This window comes from Bufo bufo, chromosome 2, assembly GCF_905171765.1.
Source record: "Bufo bufo chromosome 2, aBufBuf1.1, whole genome shotgun sequence".
NCBI lineage: Eukaryota > Metazoa > Chordata > Amphibia > Anura > Bufonidae > Bufo > Bufo bufo.
In genome coordinates this window covers 596874740-596893213 of record NC_053390.1, presented here as the reverse complement: position 1 = coordinate 596893213, position 18474 = coordinate 596874740, and the positions used below count along the sequence as shown (strand labels likewise).

The following is an 18474-nucleotide window of genomic DNA, read 5'->3' as shown; positions in this document are numbered from 1 at the left end:
TAATAGCATTTTTGAAACCAAAAAAAATTATGTTTTAGTGTCTCCATGTTCTAAGAGCTATAGTTTTTTTATTTTTTGAGAGATTTTCTTATGTAGGGGCTCATGTTTTGCGGGATGAGGTGACGGTTTTATTGGTACCATTTTGTGGGACATACGCCTTTTTGATCACTTGGTGTTGCACTTTTTGTGATGTAAGGTGACAAAAATGGCTTTTTTTGACAGTTATTATATTTTTTTTTATGGTGTTTATTGGACTGGGTCGATTATGTGATATATTTATAGAGCCAATCGTCACGGATGCGACAATACCAAATATGTCTATTTTATTATATTTTTTCTATTTTTAAATTTTTTTTATTCCTTACTTGGGGAAAAAATTTTTTTACGGTGAAACCTTTTTTTTATTGTATTTTTTTACCACTTTATTTTTTAATTTTTTATTTTACACTTTTCGTCCCCCATAAGGTCATACAAGACCTCTGGGGGACATTTACTTCACTTTTTCTTTTTTTTTTTCACTGTTGATTTCTCCTGTAACTGGGGCTGACATAGTAGCCCCAGTTACAGGAGAAATGCACCCCCCAGAGAGGCTGTACAGCGCAATACAGCGCTGTACAGCCTCAGTGCAGGGCTGATCGAGGTCTGTGAAAGACCTCACACAGCTCCTGCACTCTCCTGTCACGGCGGTCACACGACCGCTGGGCCGGAACAGGAAGCGCATAGCGCTTCCTGCTCTGCATACACAGCGATCGGTGAGCGCTGTGTATGCAGCAATCCAGAAGGCAGGGACACCTGGGCACTGTCCCTGCCTTCTCTCTGGGTTGCCCTGCTGTCACTGACAGCGGGCAACCCGATCAGCAGCTGCACGGGTTGCCGTAAATAACATCACACCATCTCTCCTGCCCCCTACAATATACAGTCCCACATAAATAACATCACCCCCTCCCCAGCCGCCTTCAACATACAGTCCCATGTAAAGAACATCACCCCCTCAATATTCACTCCCATGTAAATAACATCACTCCCTCCCCCAGACAACTTTAACATACAGTCCCATATAAATAAAATCACCCCCTTCCCAGCCACCTCCAACATGCAGTCCCATGTAAATAACATTACCCCTCAACATTCAGTCCCATGTAAATTATATCACTCCCTCCCACGGCCGCCTTCAACATATAGTCCCATGTAAATAACATCAGCCTGCCCCAGCCACCTCCAACGTGCATTCCCAAGTAAATAATATCACCCCCTCAAATTTCAGTCCCATGTAAATAACATCACTCCACCCTACTGTCCCATGTAAATAACTTCTCTCCCTTTAGCCCTACTATACAGTCTCAGTTAAATAACTACAACTCCCAGCATTGCTCGGCCTCTCCCTTCACTTACCTCTCCTCATGTAGCAGACCTCACCACAGCTTCTTCCTAGGACTTCTCTTCACTGCTGAGCCGTCCTCTACTGCACTGGTCACATGATGGTAACATCATCACAGGTCCTTTTCAGCTACTGCATTTAAAAGTGATCACATGACCTGTGATGTCATTAGAGGTCCTTAAGCTCTTGCAGGGCTTTAGATTCAATTGTATTGCCATCCTCAGGATGGTAATACAGTTGTATCTAGCTGGCAGGCAGGACATTCGGGGCCTGGGACAAAACATCAGGGGCCCAGGCGCCGAATGTTTTAGCCTAGCAACGCCCCTGCTTTGAGCACTGCTATGTAACACTCCCCCTCCCCATGATTGACAGGACTAGATATAGAGCGAAAAATACAGTAGATAGATATAACTTGCAAAATGGTGCGAGTTTCACTGTACCCATCCAAAGCCAATGCGTCATGCTCGTGTGAAAGAGGCCTAAGTGTATACTAATTCTATGGGGTTTTATATACTGTCAATTAAAGACATATTTGTTTGCTGTATTATTGCCGGATAGCTTGCACCTGCGATTTGTCTCTGGAGGTGCTGTTCCGTTTTTTGGTTATATGTATATTATAGAGGACTAGGCATCCTCTTTGGAACTTAGCACTCCCCGCCCATCCCCCACCCCTTGGTGTTTTTAATCAGAGTAACAATGGAGCTGGACACTCCGTGTTAGAGTAGGTCCCATCTGATAAGAAGCTACCTTGTCGTCTGGTAGGTGAGCCCGACATATTTTTGATCAATAATATGCGCTAAGAGCTTCTTCACTGCTTATTAGCAAGTATTGGCATCATGTATTTGACCCTGTTCACACATTCACCTGTTCACTCACTCTTAGTGCATTTAGTGGTGTGCTGCTACTTTATTTGTTTGCTATATATATATATATATATATATAAATATAGAAGAGATAACAGCCGGCACTACTAAGCGTGATGTAATTTCAATAACACTCTCTTCCAGGATACATGCAGTGAAATCGGTGGTGCTCTGCTAGAGCAAACAGTCCAATAATCGCATTAATGAAAAATAGAGGAAAAAGCGGCACTCACCGAATCTTCACAAAACGTAGCTTTATTGTAGGTTAAAACACAGCAGGTGCGGGTCACAAATGCAGCAAATGCTGCATTTGTGACCCGAACCTGTTGTGTTTTAACCTACAATAAAGCTACGTTTTGTGAAGATTCGGTGAGTGCCGCTTTTTCCTATATATATATATATATATATATATATATATATAAAAAGAATAGGAGCGGCACTGCTGTGTGTAAATATAGGCGGAGTGCCAGCGGCTGTGAAGGCGATCCCCCTTCAAATAGTAGCAGGAAGAATTCCACGGCACCTCCAAAGCGTAAAATAAGATCAACTTTTATTCACCAGACAGCGACGTTTCGATCCACCTCCTGGGATCTTTCTCAAGCAGTGACTGCTTGAGAAAGATCCCAGGAGGTGGATCGAAACGTCGCTGTCTGGTGAATAAAAGTTGATCTTATTTTACGCTTTGGAGGTGCCGTGGAATTCTTCCTGATATATATATATATATATATATATATATACAGTGGGTGGATATAAAAAGTCTACACACCGCTGTTAAAATGTCAGGTTTCTGTGATGTAAAAAAATGAGACAAAGATAAATCATTTCAGAACTTGTTCCACCTTTAATGTGACCTATAAACTGTACAACTCAATTGAAAAACAAACTGAAATCTCTTAGGTGGAGGGAAGAAAACAAAAAAAAACTAAAATAATGTGGTTCCATAAGTGTGCACACCCTCTTAAAACTGGGGATGTAGCGGTGTTCAGAATTAAGCAATCACATTCAAAATCTTGTTAAATAGGAGTCAGCATACACCTGCCATCATTTATAGTGCCTCTGATTAATCCCAAATAAAGTTCAGCTGCTCTAGTTGGTCTTTCCTGAAATTTTGTTAGGGCTCTTTCACACTTGCGTTGTTCTGTTCCGGCATAGAGTTCCGTCGTCGGGGCTCTATGCCGGAAGAATCCTGATCAGGATTATCCCCATGCATTCTGAATGGAGAGAAATCAGTTCAGGATGCATCAGGATGCATCAGGATGTCTTCAGTTCCGGAACGGAACGTTTTTTTGGCCGGAGAAAATACCGCAGCATGCTGCGCTTTTTGCTCCGGTCAAAAATCCTGAACACTTGCCGCAAGGCCGGATCCGGAATAAATTCCCATTGAAAGGCATTAATCCGGATCCGGCCTTAAGCTAAACGTCGTTTCGGCGCATTACCGGATCCGACGTTTAGCTTTTTCTGAATGGTTACCATGGCTGCCAGGACGCTAAAGTCCTGTTTTCCATGGTAAAGTGTAGTGGGGAGCGGGGGAGCAGTATACTTACCGTGGATCACGTCATCCATGCGCATGGGGCGCCCTGACGTCATTCTGGATCCAGACAACGCAAGTGTGAAAGAGGCCTTAGTCGCATCCCACAGCAAAAGACATGGTCCACAGAAAGCTTCCAAAGCATCAGAGGGATCTCATTGTTAAAAGGTATCAGTCAGGAGAAAGGTACAAAAGAATTTCCAAGGCATTAGATATACCATGGAACACAGTGAAGACGGTCATCATCAAGTGGAGAAAATATGGCAGTGGCACAACAGTGACATTACCAAGAACTGGACGTCCCTCCAAAATTGATGAAAAGACCAGAAAAAAACTGGTCTGGGAGGCTACCAAGAGGCCTACAGCAACATTAAAGGAGCTGCAGGAATATCTGGCAAGTACTGGCTATGTGGTACATGTGACAACAATCTCCCGTATTCTTCATATGTCTGGGCTATGGGGTAGAGTGACAAGACGAAAGCCTTTTCTTACGAAGAAAAACATCCAAGCCAGGCTACATTTTGCAAAAACACATCTGAAGTCTCCCAAAAGCATGTGGGAAAAGGTGTTATGGTCGGATGAAACCAAGGTTGAACTTTTTGCCCATAATTCCAAAAGATGTGTTTGGTGCAAAAACAACACTGCACATCACCAAATTAACACCATACTCACAGTAAAGCATGGTGGTGGCAGCATCATGCTTTGGGGCTGTTTTTCTTCAGCTGGAACTGGGGCCTTAGTTCAGCTAGAGGGAATTATGAACAGTTCCAAATACCAGTCAATATTGGCACAAAACCTTCAGGCTTCTGCTAGAAAGCTGAACATCAAGAGGAACTTCATCTTTCAGCATGACAATGACCCAAAGCATACATCCAAATCAACAAAGGAATGGCTTCACCAGAAGAAGATTCAAGTTTTGGAATGGCCCAGCCAGAGCCCAGACCTGAATCCGATTGAAAATCTGTGGGGTGATCTGAAGAAGGCTGTGCACAGGAGATGCCCTGGCAATCTGACAGATTTGGAGTGTTTTTGCAAAGAAGAGTGGGCAAATCTTGCCAAGTCAAAATGTGCCATGCTGATAGACTCATACCCAAAAACCTGACATTTTAACAGGGGTGTGTAGACTTTTTATATCCACTGTATGTATGTATATATATATATATATATATATATATATATATATATATATATCTTTCTGAGCAGATATCAGTGTCGGTGTGGTGAAGCTATAGTACAGGCATGGACAACCTACGGCTCTCCAGCTGTTGTAAAACTACAACTCCCACCATGCCCTGCTGTAGGCTGATAGCTGTAGATTGTCCAGGCATGATGGGAGTTGTAGTTTTGCAATAGCTGGAGAGCCTCATGTTGGCCATCCCTGCTATAGTACATAGAGTATATGATATGTAGATGCTAAGACACAGCTCTGTACTCAGCATGTCTAGCCCATTCAATCAAGGAAGGGGGGGGGGCTTCAGATGAATTTATATTATTTTTGGTCATCTTCCACATTTGAAGGCAACCCTAAAAGTCGGGCTTACACTGTTTGGCAAATTCATAGAAGACAGAGGACCTGAAAAGAGTCAGTTTGGAATAATGAGATTTAGCTTCTATGGTCCAATTATTCCTTAAACTATGAAACTATGTATTAATTCTTTCTGTTTCATATAATTCATCAAAAGACCCTGTACTACAATTAGTGTATGCATCAGGAAGCTTCCAGCACATATGCACATACACCAAACATAGCCATTGGCTCTATTTGCTCAATGGAGCCAAAAGAGTGCATCTCTGGCCTCCAACGTGGTGGTACAATCTGTTATACCTTTTTATGTAAAAAGTTTTTTTTTACCATTGTTGATAATATGTATATTTGTATACAGTGGCATACATTGTGTTACATATTCACCTCCTGGTGCTTCTGCAACGTCTGTCTCTACAAGCCTCCACCACTTTGGCCTTTTTGGTGTCTCTGGTGGGGATGTCAGGTGACACATGTGCACGCCCTTCTGACCTATCACAGGACCCAGGCATTACGCCAATCAGAAGGTCATGCTGGCTGACTGGCCAACCAGGAGGCATGGTCAGTGGACCAATCCATGGGCTGCTAGTGTTGGGCACTGTACTTGAACCCGGTTTGTGCTGCCACCTGTGCCAGTTATTATTCTATAACCTTTTGTGCTTTGATTGTGACTGTATATTCTTGTGTGTTCTGACCCTGCTCTCACTTGACCACTCTCTTTGTTTAACTCTTCCCTCTCTGAATCAGTATTGACATTGGACTGTGGGATGTCCCATTTGTCTTCTGTACTGACACTTGTTGCTACTATCTGGGGTAGATTCCAGTTCTGCGCATGGACTGCAGGAGGATACTTTTAATTTATGATAAGGCCTACCCCTCATTATAAATTAAATTCCTCCTTCAGTGGTGCAGGCCCTATCAAGACCAGTGTAGCACATGATGTCTTGATCACTCAGGGCCTATATGTTTATGTCATATCTGGGGGGGACCTATGGATTGCACATTATTACATTGGTGACTGACAAAATGCTTATGTGAGAATAGCAGTGGTACTGACAAAGTGGCAAACCAAAAATTTGCTTTAGGTGTGTTCTTCATGTAAATTTCCATATGTTGGTGCACCATGTATGGGGAAGCTAAGAATAACAAGCTAATAAACACAGATTTTCCAATATGTCAGAAAATCATTTCATAATGAATATGATCCCTTCCTTACGTTATAGAAATGTGAAGGCTGATACCCTCAACTAAAGCTCTACTTGTGAGGTCCATAGGATCTCACAGGCAGAGCATAAAGGTTCAGGACAAATATATTTCTCACCAATCGCTGGCCTTAGTCTGCTTCCCAGATCTGCTTTTACTAAAATAGTTGAGAGTTGTTGTCACTGGATGATCTGAACTTGGTCTTCTCTGATTCTGGAATGACAACAGTATCATCATGTATCATCTTGTATTTTGGCTGGACTCTAGATATGTCAGAGATGACTATGAGTCAGATTGGTAAAAATTTTAAAGTATGGACCAAATAATATTGCCCATATTTACTACATGCTCGGAAATATGATTAGAAGGTACAAAAATTTTTATTTAAATTAAAAGCTGGCCAATATAACAAAGCCAACATGGTTTTCATCCTCCTTTACCGGACATGGAGAGTGAACCAAAGAAACGGAGGCGTATATACCTTGGCTCATTGCACATGTCCGGAGTGCCCATGGCAGGATTTCAGAGCAGCTAGAAGTTATATCAATCATACATCAGAGGCATGATTACAGTGATGATTTTGTGAGGCTGCACGGCTCCAACACCACCCAGGTGACACCAGGTGTTCTAGTTGCATACCACGCTCTCTGTAATTATAGTTCTTTTACTGCAAAAAGGCCAACCTGACAATTTTAATAAGGGCATAGCTGAAATAATTTATATATTGGAAAAGACTCTGGGTCAGTTGTCTTAAATGGATTTGCACAGTACAGTGCTGCTATCTTTTCATTTATCTATTCTGTTTGTTTGTCTATCTATCTCTATCTACAATGCATTTGGAAAGTCTTCAGAGCCTTTCACGTTTTTCACATTTTCTTATGTTACGGCCTTGTGCTAAAATAAAAAATATATATACAGTATATATTTTAAACCTTTTCCTCATGAATCTGCACTCAATACCCCACAAGAAAATAAAGTGAGAACAGAATTTTAGAAACTTTTGCAAATTTATTAAAGAGGAAGAACTAACATTTTGCATGGACATAAGTATTCAGACACTTTGCCTATGACTCTTAAAATTTAGCTCCGGGTGCCTCCCATTTCTCTTGATCATCTTTGAGATGTATCTACATCTTGTGGTAAATTCAGTAGATTCTTAGAGCTGGGTGCCCCACCAAACTGAGTAATCAGGGAGAAGGGCCTTGGTAAGAGGGTTGGACGAAGAATCCAATGTTCACTCTGAGCTCCAAAGATTTTTTATGCAGATGGAAGAAACTTCGATAAGGTCAACCGTCACTGCAGCACTCCAAACAATCAGGGCATTATGGCAGAGTGGCCAGAAAGAAGCCCCTGCCTAGGAAAAGACACATGATAGCCCATCTGGAGTTTGCAAAAAAAACACCTACAGGACTCTCAGAATGGGAGAAATAAGATTCTATGGGCTTATTTCAGCACAAGGCCATAATATAACAAAATGTGGAAAAAGTGAAGGTTCTGAAGACCTTCTGAATGCATTGTGAATATTCAGACCCTTTACTCAGTACTTAGTTGAAGCACCTCTGGAAGTAATTACAGCCTCCAGTCTTCTTGTGTATGATGCCACAAGGTTTGCACAACTAGATTAGGGGATTTCTGCCATTCTTCTCTGCAGATCCTCACAAGCTCTGTCAGGTTGAATATGGCCCATCAGTTAAATGCCATTTTTAGGTCTCTCCAGAGATGTTTCATTGGGTTCAAGTCATGGCTCTGGCTGGGCTACTCAAGAACATTCACAGGGTTGTCCGTAAACCACTCCTGTCTTGTCTTGGCTGTGTGCTTAGGGTCATTGTCTTATTATAAGGTGAACCTCCTGCCCAGTCTGAGATCCAGATCACTCTGGATCAGGTTTAATTAAGAATATCTCTGTACTTTGTTACATTTAGCGGTCCCTAAACCCTGATCAGTCTCCCTATCCAAGACTCTGAAAACCACCCGCACATTATGATGCTGCCACCACCATGCTTCACTATAAGGATGGTATTGGGCAGATAATGAGCAGTGCCTGGTTTCCTTCAGACATGATGCTTGGAATTGAGGCCAAAAAAGTTCAATCTTGGTTTCATCAGACCAGAGAATCTTATTTAACACAGTCTGAGACTCCTTTAGGGGCTTTTTTGTTGTTGCAAACTTCAAGTGGTCTTTCATGCATCTTTTACTGAGGAGAGGCTTCTTTGTGGAGGTGGGGTGACTAGCCCTAGGAAGGGTGTCTGTCTGTCTATCTAAATATCCATCCATCCGATATTTAATATCTGTCTATCTACCAAATTTCTAAAATCAAATACCTATATATATATATATATATATATATATATATATATATCTTTCTATCAATGTTTCATCATTTCTTTGCATAATGAAACTAGTTGGTCTAGTATTGTACTATAACCATTCAATAATATGCCTTTTTATCCTACAACCATTACCCAGTGAAACTGCCATGGCATCGGAACAGAATTCCCTTCTCCAGAAGCACTGTTTGAAAACTAGAGGTAAGGAATTGGCCCAAGTGTGATGTAAAGGGCATAGAGGGGGAAACAAAAAAACATGTTTTTCTGTCTTAGGGCTCATGCACACAAAAGTATTTTTGGTCCGCATATTTTTCGGGTTGGATGCGGACCCATCCACTTCAATGGGGCTGTAAAAGATGCGTCCGTATGTCTGTTCCAAGGCACCCGCAAAAAAATAGAACACATCCTGTTCGTGTCTGTATTGTGGACATATATAAGTAAATTTGAGGCACACAATATTTTGAGTTGCAAAAATGGGGCATTTATTCATTAGCATATAATGCTGTCATCCATAGGCCCAATCTTTTTCAAATTGTACACATATTTGGCAGAAACCGTACGTTTCGGTCGCGCAGGACCTTCATCTGCGGTTTTATCTGCTCAGACGGATGTGTGTAAGTGGGGCGCTGGATGTATTGTGGACAAGGATAGGACTGTTCTATCATGGGCTGGACGTTCCGTTCCGCAAAATGTGGAAGCATACGGCCGGTATCCGTTTTTTGCAAATCCGCAATTTCCGGACTGCAAAAACAGCTACGGCCATGTGCAAGAAGCCCTTATGTGGTAAAAAATAGGACACCCTAATGAGGAGGGGGGCACTCTGATTCTTGTTACTGGGCCCTATTCTATGTACATCAATATATTTTGTGCTACAGTTTTTCACTTTTTTCATGCTCTTTAAAGAGTGCCTGCTATTGCCATCTGGATCAAGTATCACCAGACAGGACTTTTTTCTGTAGCCCCTACATTTATAAAAGAAAGCTGAACTGAAAGTCTCCTGTGTGGCTATTATGGATAAAGTATTTACCGCTATATTACTACCACAAAATCTCTTGTAGTTGAGTTGCATTGGAAAACTTCTTAAAGATTTTGACATGTCAAACCTTTCCGGGCTCCTAGACATTTCTGCAGATTGCTAGACACTAGATGTAATTTATTACACTCGGTTACCTAGAAGCTAATGAGCTCATCATGTACCGTACTGAGCAGCGAGCGTTTCCTTTTCAGAAGTGCAGGGATCCAGCGGTGAATCAGTGTCTAGCTCAGTTCAGCAAAAATGTATTCACTGAGAGGAAAAGAAAACTTGTGCTGACAAAGTTCTGCTCAAACCAGCAACGAGAAGAAAGAAACCCATGGGAAATTGCTTTCAATTAGAAGGGCTAATACAGTGGTGCTCCTCAATCCATGGCTCTACAGAAGACAAAATACAATCGGGCGAGTATATCAGTGTCATTGCACCTGGACAGTGTCTCGATTTGCACCAGAATGTGTGGTGCACGCCATGCTAGAAACAAGGGGGTCATTTACTTACCGCACTATGTCTGTTTTAGGCGTTAAAAAAGATGCAAAATCCCTTTTTGCAACTTTTTTTAACGCCGTACGTCGAAATATTGTCAAATATATGTGCATCACATTTGACATTTGGGAGTGGCAAGGGAGTGATGGCGCCCAGAACATCAGCCCCAGCAACTTTACTAACATTTATGCCTGAAAAAGTTTTGAGGCTCATTTGCATATATTAAAACATCATTTTTCTCAGCACTGCGGACACATATGAACATGGGACCAACACAGATGCCTTCAGCTGCCAAGTGCACATGGAACCAGTCAGCCAGTTTCATAGGTACAAATCTGCTGACAGATAGTCTTTTCTATTCTCTGAGAATAACCTAATCAATGAACCTTGGTCCACCATCATGCTGGACCCATGTACTGTATTGTTCATACATCATTTTGCTAGTCCCAGCTGTATTAAAGGGGTTGTCTCATCTCAGACAATGGGGGCATATCGCTAGGATATGCCCCCATTGTCTGAAAGGTGCGGGTCCCACCTCTGAGACCAGCACCTATATCGGGAACGGAGCCCTGCAAGGTGATGGCTGGAGGACTCTGTTCCGGCCACCACCAAGCTCTTTCCCCATAAAAGTGAATGGCATGACTGGCCACCGCTCCCATTCACTTCTATGGGCCTGACGAAAAATAGCCGAGCCAGAGCCGGCCCCATTGAAAATGAATGGAGGGTGGTTGCGCATACGCAGTGTGCTCTCCACCACTTTCGGGGCTCCATCTTGATATAGCGATGTGTCCCCATTGTCTGAGATGAGACAACCCCAGTAAGTATTTTTCTATTGAAGGCGTCGCTGGCAAGGGAAACAATTGGGCACATCAATCAAAAAAGTTCTTAGTTTATTTGATCGGAGCACATGTTCTGAATTTCTACAACATCTGGCTGTGCTTTTTTTTTTCTTTTCTTTTTTTAAATTTAAGGGGTGTATATTCAGAATGTTTGAAAATGTGCGCATATGAGTATTCCAACCCCAGCCAAATCCAGGTCACACCAACTGAACATTCGAGAAGTTCTTTTTTTTTTTACGCAGAAAAATATGGCAGATGTGACATTATTCCACACTGGTATATGGTAGGACACTCTCAAATAGCACCATTCTCACACCTCCCAGTTTTCCGAGTTTGAGCCTCTTATCCAGAAAGTTTTTCAGTAAGTGGCATTTATCATGTAGAGAAAGTTATTACAAGCCACTTACCAATGTATTGTGATTGTCCATATTGCTTCCTTGATTCATTTTTCCATCACATTATACACTGCTCGTTTCCATGGTTACAGACCACCCTGCAATCCATCAGTGGTGGTCATGCTTGCACAATATAGGAAAAAGCATCAGCCTCTCAGGTGGCCGGGAACATAGGAGCTCACATAGGCTAGTGCTTTTTCCTATAGTGTGCAAGCACGACCACCGCTGATGGATTGTAGAGTGGTCTGTAACCATGGAAACAAGGAGTGTATAATGTGATGGAAAAATGAATCCAGCCAGCAAAGGAAGCAATATGGACAATAACAATATATTAGGCTACTTTCACATGGGAGCAAGTGGCCCGTCGCATGAGGCGGCCAGAATCCGTCCTGCTGCTATTTCGCCGTGCCGCCGGACTGCCGCTCCGTCCCCATTGACTAGAATAGGGACAGGGGGCGGAGCTCCGGCGCTGCACCGCAGTGCGTGGCGAGAGGCCGCCAGACTAAAAGTACTGCATGTCCGACTTTTTAGTCCGGCGGCCTCTCACCGCGCATTGCCGTGCTGCGCCGGAGCTCCGCCCCCGTCCCCATTATAGTCAATGGGGACGGAGCAGCAGTCCGACGGCACGGCGAAATAGCGGCAGGACGGATCCGTCCTGCCCTTAGAGTACTTTCACACTAGCGTTTTTCTTTTCCGGGGCTGAGTTCCGTCCTAGGGGCTCAAATCCAGAAAAGAACTGATCAGTTTTATCCTAATGCATTCTGAATGGAGAGTAATCCGTTCAGGATGCATCAGGATGTCTTCACTTCAGTCTTTTTGACTGATCAGGCTTTCCAGAAAAACGTAGCATGTTGTATTTTTACCTCCGGCCAAAAATCCTGAACACTTTGACTGAACGCCGGTCTTTTTCCCATTGACTTGCATTAACGCCGGATCCGGCGCTGTGTGTTCAGTCAAACCGGATCCGGCTTTTGCATGTTAAACCCGAAAATTTTTTAAAAAAAGTTAAAGTCCATAAATGGCAGATCCGTTTTTCCAATGCATTTTTTCATTGTGATCAAAATCCTGATCAGGATTCAAATGTAATCCGTTTTCACACGTTTTTCCGGATCCGGCGGGCAGTTCCGGTGTCGGAATTGAACGCCGGATTAAAACAACGCTAGTGTGAAAGTAGCCTTAGTAATTGGCTTGTAATAACTTCCTCTACATGATAAATGCCACTTACTGAAGTGAGACAACCCCTTTAAGCAAAATGAGGCTATTTATGCTATGTACGATTGAATGACACATTCCTTAAAGGTTTTTTTTTTTAAGCCAGTCTTTGTTTTCCTCCAAAACACCTATGTGACTAAATATATAAGAGTTGCAAAAAGGGGTCTTGTGGCTATTTTGCAGCCTGCCTTTCTGACCAGAAGATTCTTACTTACCTGCTCCCCGCCATTCTGTCCCTCTGCGCTGCCTCCAGTCTCCATGTTCCAGTCCCCGCAGTGTTGACAATTGGGCATGGTCACAAGCTCTACAGAAGCCAATTACTGGCTTCAGTGGTGAGGTGACCATAAGCATCTTGTCAGCGGAGCAGGCGACCACACCTATGTCACCAATACGGAAACTGGAGAATGGACACAATGGAGTCAGCACAGAAGACAGGAGCTGCGGAGAACAGGTAAGTCTGAGTCTTCTGGTCAGAAAGGTTGGCAGCAAGCACTTGCTAAAAACTCATTGGAGGTTATTTACTAAAACTCCTCACACCAATTTTTACCATAAAAAAGTCACAAGTTTTGCAACTTTTTAAACCCTTGTGTGAAATTTTTTTGATGCACACATTTTTTTTAATGCCACCCTTGACATTGGGGAGTGGCGTGAGCCAGGGGTGCACCTAGCCTTTCTTCTGCCTAAGGCAAAAACTGAAACAGTGCCCCAAACCCCCAATGCCAATTTGTTAACCTAACCCCCTCCAGCCCTACTGTTGAAGACATACTTGGCCCTTACATACAGAGTTAGAAAACCTACAGGGTAATACAGCGCCACATACTGTGCCCACTGTGCTTCCCAATACTATACTGCAGAAACAGATAACCCTCGTTCTGCTGCCCGCCTCTTGCCCCTACCTGGTGCTGCCTGAGTCAATTGCCTCACCTCGCCTCATTGATGGTGCACCCGTGGTGGGGGCAATGGGGGGGGAGGGTCATCAGCCCTGGTAAATTCACTAACATTTACACCCGGAAATTGCCATAAATGACTATTCTACTTGGGTCAGGGGCTGGAGTAGATTTCAATCTAGGCACACAGACTGGCCAAAGGATGCGCCTAATTTATGATGAGGCATCTGGCAGCGCAGGGGGCATCAAAGACTGGTGTAAAATGCCAGGCTTTGATAAATGACCCCCATTATTGCCAGAAAATCCTTTTAAAATACACACAACTCAGCCACTGAAAAAGATAAGATTTCTCTGTCCATGGTGTTTTCTTACAAGGAATTATCACCGCTACCTTTGGTCACTCTTCTTCTTGATATTACATGGAACAGGTTGGTTTCAATGTAAACAAGCATCCCTTTAACTAAATAAACAAGCAAATAGTTTTTCAAGCATGTGATCATTAAAGGGGTTGTCCTGTCTCAGGAGGAAACGTGACCGCACATGCGATCCGCCTGCAGTAAAACATAGCTTTGTTACTTACCAAACAGACCCTACGCGGTCGCTCCTAGCTGCAGCGGTGACTTCACGTCAACAATATGTGACCACTGTAGCCAATTGCTGGTCTCTTCGGTGCACTGCTGGGGACAGTGATTGGCTGCAGAGGTCACATGTTCCAGCGGGAGATCCGGAGCAGCAGCGTGGGAGTTGTCAGGTAAGTAACGATCTATTATTTATTGCAGGTGGGTCACATGTATTATTTCGCTTTCCTCCTTCCAACCCCTTTAAGGGCTCATACACACAAATGCATTTTCTTTCCGTGTCCGTTCCGGTTTTTTATGCGGAACCATTCATTTCAATGGGTCCGCAAAAAAAAACTGAAGTTACTCCGTGTGCATTCGGTTTGTCCGTATTTCCGTTCTGCAAAAAAATAGAACATGTCCTATTATTGTCCGCATTACGGACAAGGATAGGACTGTTCAATTAGGGGCCAGCTGTTCCGCTCTGCAAAATACAGAATGCACACGGACGTCATCCGTATCTTTTGCGGATCCGTTTTTTGCAGTTAATGTATTAAAGGGGGTTGTCTTACTTCAGCAAATGTTACTTATCATGTAGACAAAGTTAATACATGGCACTTACTAATGTATTGTGGTTGTCTGCGACCCCGGGAGTGTGTATAGTCCAGTACTTTTTCCGATAGTGTCCAAGCACGACCACCACTGATGAACTGTGCAGGGTGGTCGTAACCCCTGGAAACGAGCAGTGTGTAATGCGATGGAAAAATGAATAAAGCCAGCAAAGGAGGCAATGTGGACAACTAGAATACATTAGTGAGTGCTTTGTATTAACTTTCCCTACATGATAAATGCCATGTGGAGAACTGAGACAACCCCAAGGTGTCTCACACCCCTGGCATTGCCCAAAGCAGGGCACAATTACAAGATGACAAGACCTGGTGGAAACTAGACCACCTGTAATCTGTGGTCCCACCTTGATAAAGGCTTCAGAGGTATGCTGGGATTTGTAGTCCCACCGCAGCTGGAGATCAGTCATCTATGCAAATAACCATACGGTGTATCACCAGGAGGAGGAAGGCTGAAAAGTCTGAGTGGTGCTAGGGGTTGTCACTACCTTCAGCACTTACCTCCCAGTGATGAACTGACTCCTTGATGGTGAGCAGATGGGCTGCACATAGTAGTTCTCCAGTTTGACTCCATCAGATGCTAGTTTATCCAGGGTGGGTGTCCTGATCTCAGAGCCATGGTAGCCAATATCTCTGTACCCTTGATCATCAGCCAGAATGAATATGATGTGAGGCTGGTGTCCAATCTCCTCATCCAGATGTAGGTGCAGGGCCTCTCTTTGTTCTAAGCTGGGGTCCCCATTCTCCCAGGACAGGTAGCCATAGGTCATGATGCTCAGCATAGAGAAGGCAGCCAGTGCCCCCAACATGGTAATGCAGACCCCCTGCCCCATCCAGCGCCAGCTCAGCGGTCAGTCCAGCATACAGCCATGTGCAGTCCTGTGGTCGGTGTGCTGCTGTCCATCTGCAGGACCTCTCACCCCACCCCCACCCCAGTTTAGGTGAGTCACTCAGCCTGACACTTCTCCAGCCCAGCAGCTCCACATGGACGCCTTTCTTCTCACACACATAGCAGTGGAAGGAGTCGCTTCCCAGCTCCAAGGAGGAATGAAGTCAGTCAGAGCATCTGGGAGTTTTTGGCAATGCCCCCAGAGCGGTCACACATGCAGCGTGTCCTATTCTTCCTGGCCGGCCCAGTCCAGTAAGACGCCCATCAGGACCCCTTCACCTCAGCAGAAAGTGCAGTCTGTCCTCCCTCCATGCGGACCGGATCATGTAGTGCCTGCTGCCAGAGTCCCTGCTGAGGGGACAGAAAGTTGGAGAAACTCTGCAGCCAGTCCCTGGTGTTAATGCCTCCTCTCCTCCCTTGCTAGTGCTGAATGACTGGGGTGTCAGGGGAACTTGCCCCCTTCCTGGTGCATAGGGAGGTCTCTGTATGAGCACCACCGGGCAGGCTATCCTGCTGCTGAGGACAAAAGGCATCTGTGGAGTCTACAGCACAGGAGTCTCCCAATATGTCCAAATGTCCCCAGAATCCAACTATTAGTTACAGAAATGAGATTTTGAATCAAATTAGCCCAAAAAGGAATGATTGCTAATGACATCATTAAACATTTTTATTGGAATCCACTGTATGGAGGGTTTCCGAAGTAAATCCAGTGGAGTCGACTCAGCTATATATATATATATATATATATATATATATATATATATATACACACAAAATAGAACATCTCCAATTTTTGTCATTTTGCAGACAAGATTAGGCATTTGTAACATAGAGTAGGACCTGCGGAAGGGAAAATGTGGGAGACACGCAGCTGGTGGCCGTGTTTTGCTGATCTGCGGTCTGCAAAATGGACACTGTCGTGTAAATGAACCATAATATGTATGGGGGTTGTGCAAAGAAGGGTCGAGTATGCAGTGGCTCAATGGTTAGCACAGGTGCCTTAAAGGGGTTTTCTCATCTTATCTCACTAGGATATGCCCCCATTGTCTTATAGGTGCGGGTACCACCGCTGGAACCCGCACCTATATCGAGAACGGAGCCCCGAAAGCGAAGGAGGGCACACTGCACATGCACAGCCGCCCTCCATTCATTTCTATGGGGCCGCCGAAAATAGCCGAGCGCTGGCTCGGCTATTGCCGTCTGCCCCATAGAAATGAATGGGAGCATGGGCTGCGCATGCGCGGCACGCTCCCATTCACTTCTATGGGAGAGGCGGGGATTAGCGCTTGGTGGCGGACAGAGTCCTCCAGCCACAGCACTCCCCGCTCCGTTCTCGATATAGGTGCGGGTCCCAGCGGTGGGACCTGCACCTATCAGACAATGGGGGCATATCCTAGCGATATGCCCCCATTGTCTAAGATGGGAATACCCCTTTAAAGCTAGTGTTGAGCGAATCGAGCTTCAGATCCATGTTTTAAAATGGTTTTAAAGTTGAAAACTCAAATCCCGAAGTTATTCACCAAAGACCCACAAGACTTCGGTGATAACTCACTTCGCCTCGCCGGAGCCCATACGTTTGAATGCTGTACGGAGACGAATCCCCATACAGAATTGAAATTAAGTTTTGAACGAATCAACTTTGGATCTAGGATCCGAAGCTCGATTCGTTCAACACTACTGACAACGCTGTGGTCCTGAGTTCGAATTCGATCAGGGACGATATCCACATGGAGTTTGTGTGTTCTCCTCCTGTTGGCTTGGGTTTCCTCCCAAACTCCAAAAATATACAAAAAGGCAAATTGGCTTGCCATGAAATTGACCCTAGTGTACATTGTGTGTTGGTGTCGAGCGCCTATGTGACAGCCACTGACTTCCCAGCCACATGACTATCCCTTCCCTTTTTTACTCTCTGTGAGAAACGTTTATTACAAATGTTTGTCATTGTGATTTCTCCACTGAAAACAAGCTTCTTCTTGTTGTAATAGCTAGTTTGGCCAACAGCTATCTCTACGAGTCCCTCTATACACATTCAGGGTCACATTCAGGCCTGAATGGGGACAAGGGAGAAAGCCACTGCCAGACACCTCTAGTGGTGGTTCATCTCCACCGAAACAAAAGTAGTAATGCTGGACAGAGGGGGCACACTAACCATGACAAGGAGTGCAAAAACGGTTTGTACGTTTTTGCTCACCTAAACAAAAGGACTGGTTAGTTGAACTTTAGCTGTGCAATCCTTATCTCCGCAACATCTGGTCCTATCAAAATTAGTGAGTTTGGCCAGCATTTCTAATGTGTATAGCCAGCTTAACTCTTCCCCAACAACACCACATATTGTAAATATACAGCAGACACCAGTCTGCAGTGACCAGGATTGGGATAACCTCCTAATCAGCACCACCACGGTGAAAATGTAGGGTACCAATCGGTAGGTATGGCAACCTGGGGTCTTGTGAAGGCTCCCAGGCCTGCCATAGTAAACTATCTTAAAGGGGTTTTCTATTTTTGTTATATTGATGACCCATCCTAAGGATAGGTCATCAATATTAGATTGGTGGGTGGTGTGGGAACTGCCATTTACCCCCGCCGATTAGCTGTAATGTCGACAGTGAGTAGGCAAACATTGAGGAGAACACAGTGCTTGTACAAACGCTGCGTTCTCTTCCAACAACTAATTGGCATGGGTGTCAGCAGTCAGTCCTCAGCCAATCTGATATTGATGACCTATCCTGAGG

The 18474-nt window shown here is 44.2% G+C and overlaps 1 protein-coding gene across 1 annotated transcript in view; it reads right to left on the bottom strand.

The window, feature by feature from the left end:
* ARSJ (arylsulfatase family member J) overlaps positions 1-16038 on the bottom strand; it is a 127931-nt gene extending 111893 nt beyond the window's left edge. Inside the window, exon 1 of the mRNA XM_040418337.1 lies at positions 15355-16038. Within this exon, the coding sequence (XP_040274271.1) occupies positions 15355-15686 (332 nt within the window). The 5' untranslated portion in view covers positions 15687-16038. The remainder of the gene's footprint in view (positions 1-15354) is intronic.
* Positions 16039-18474: the final 2436 nt, after the last annotated feature.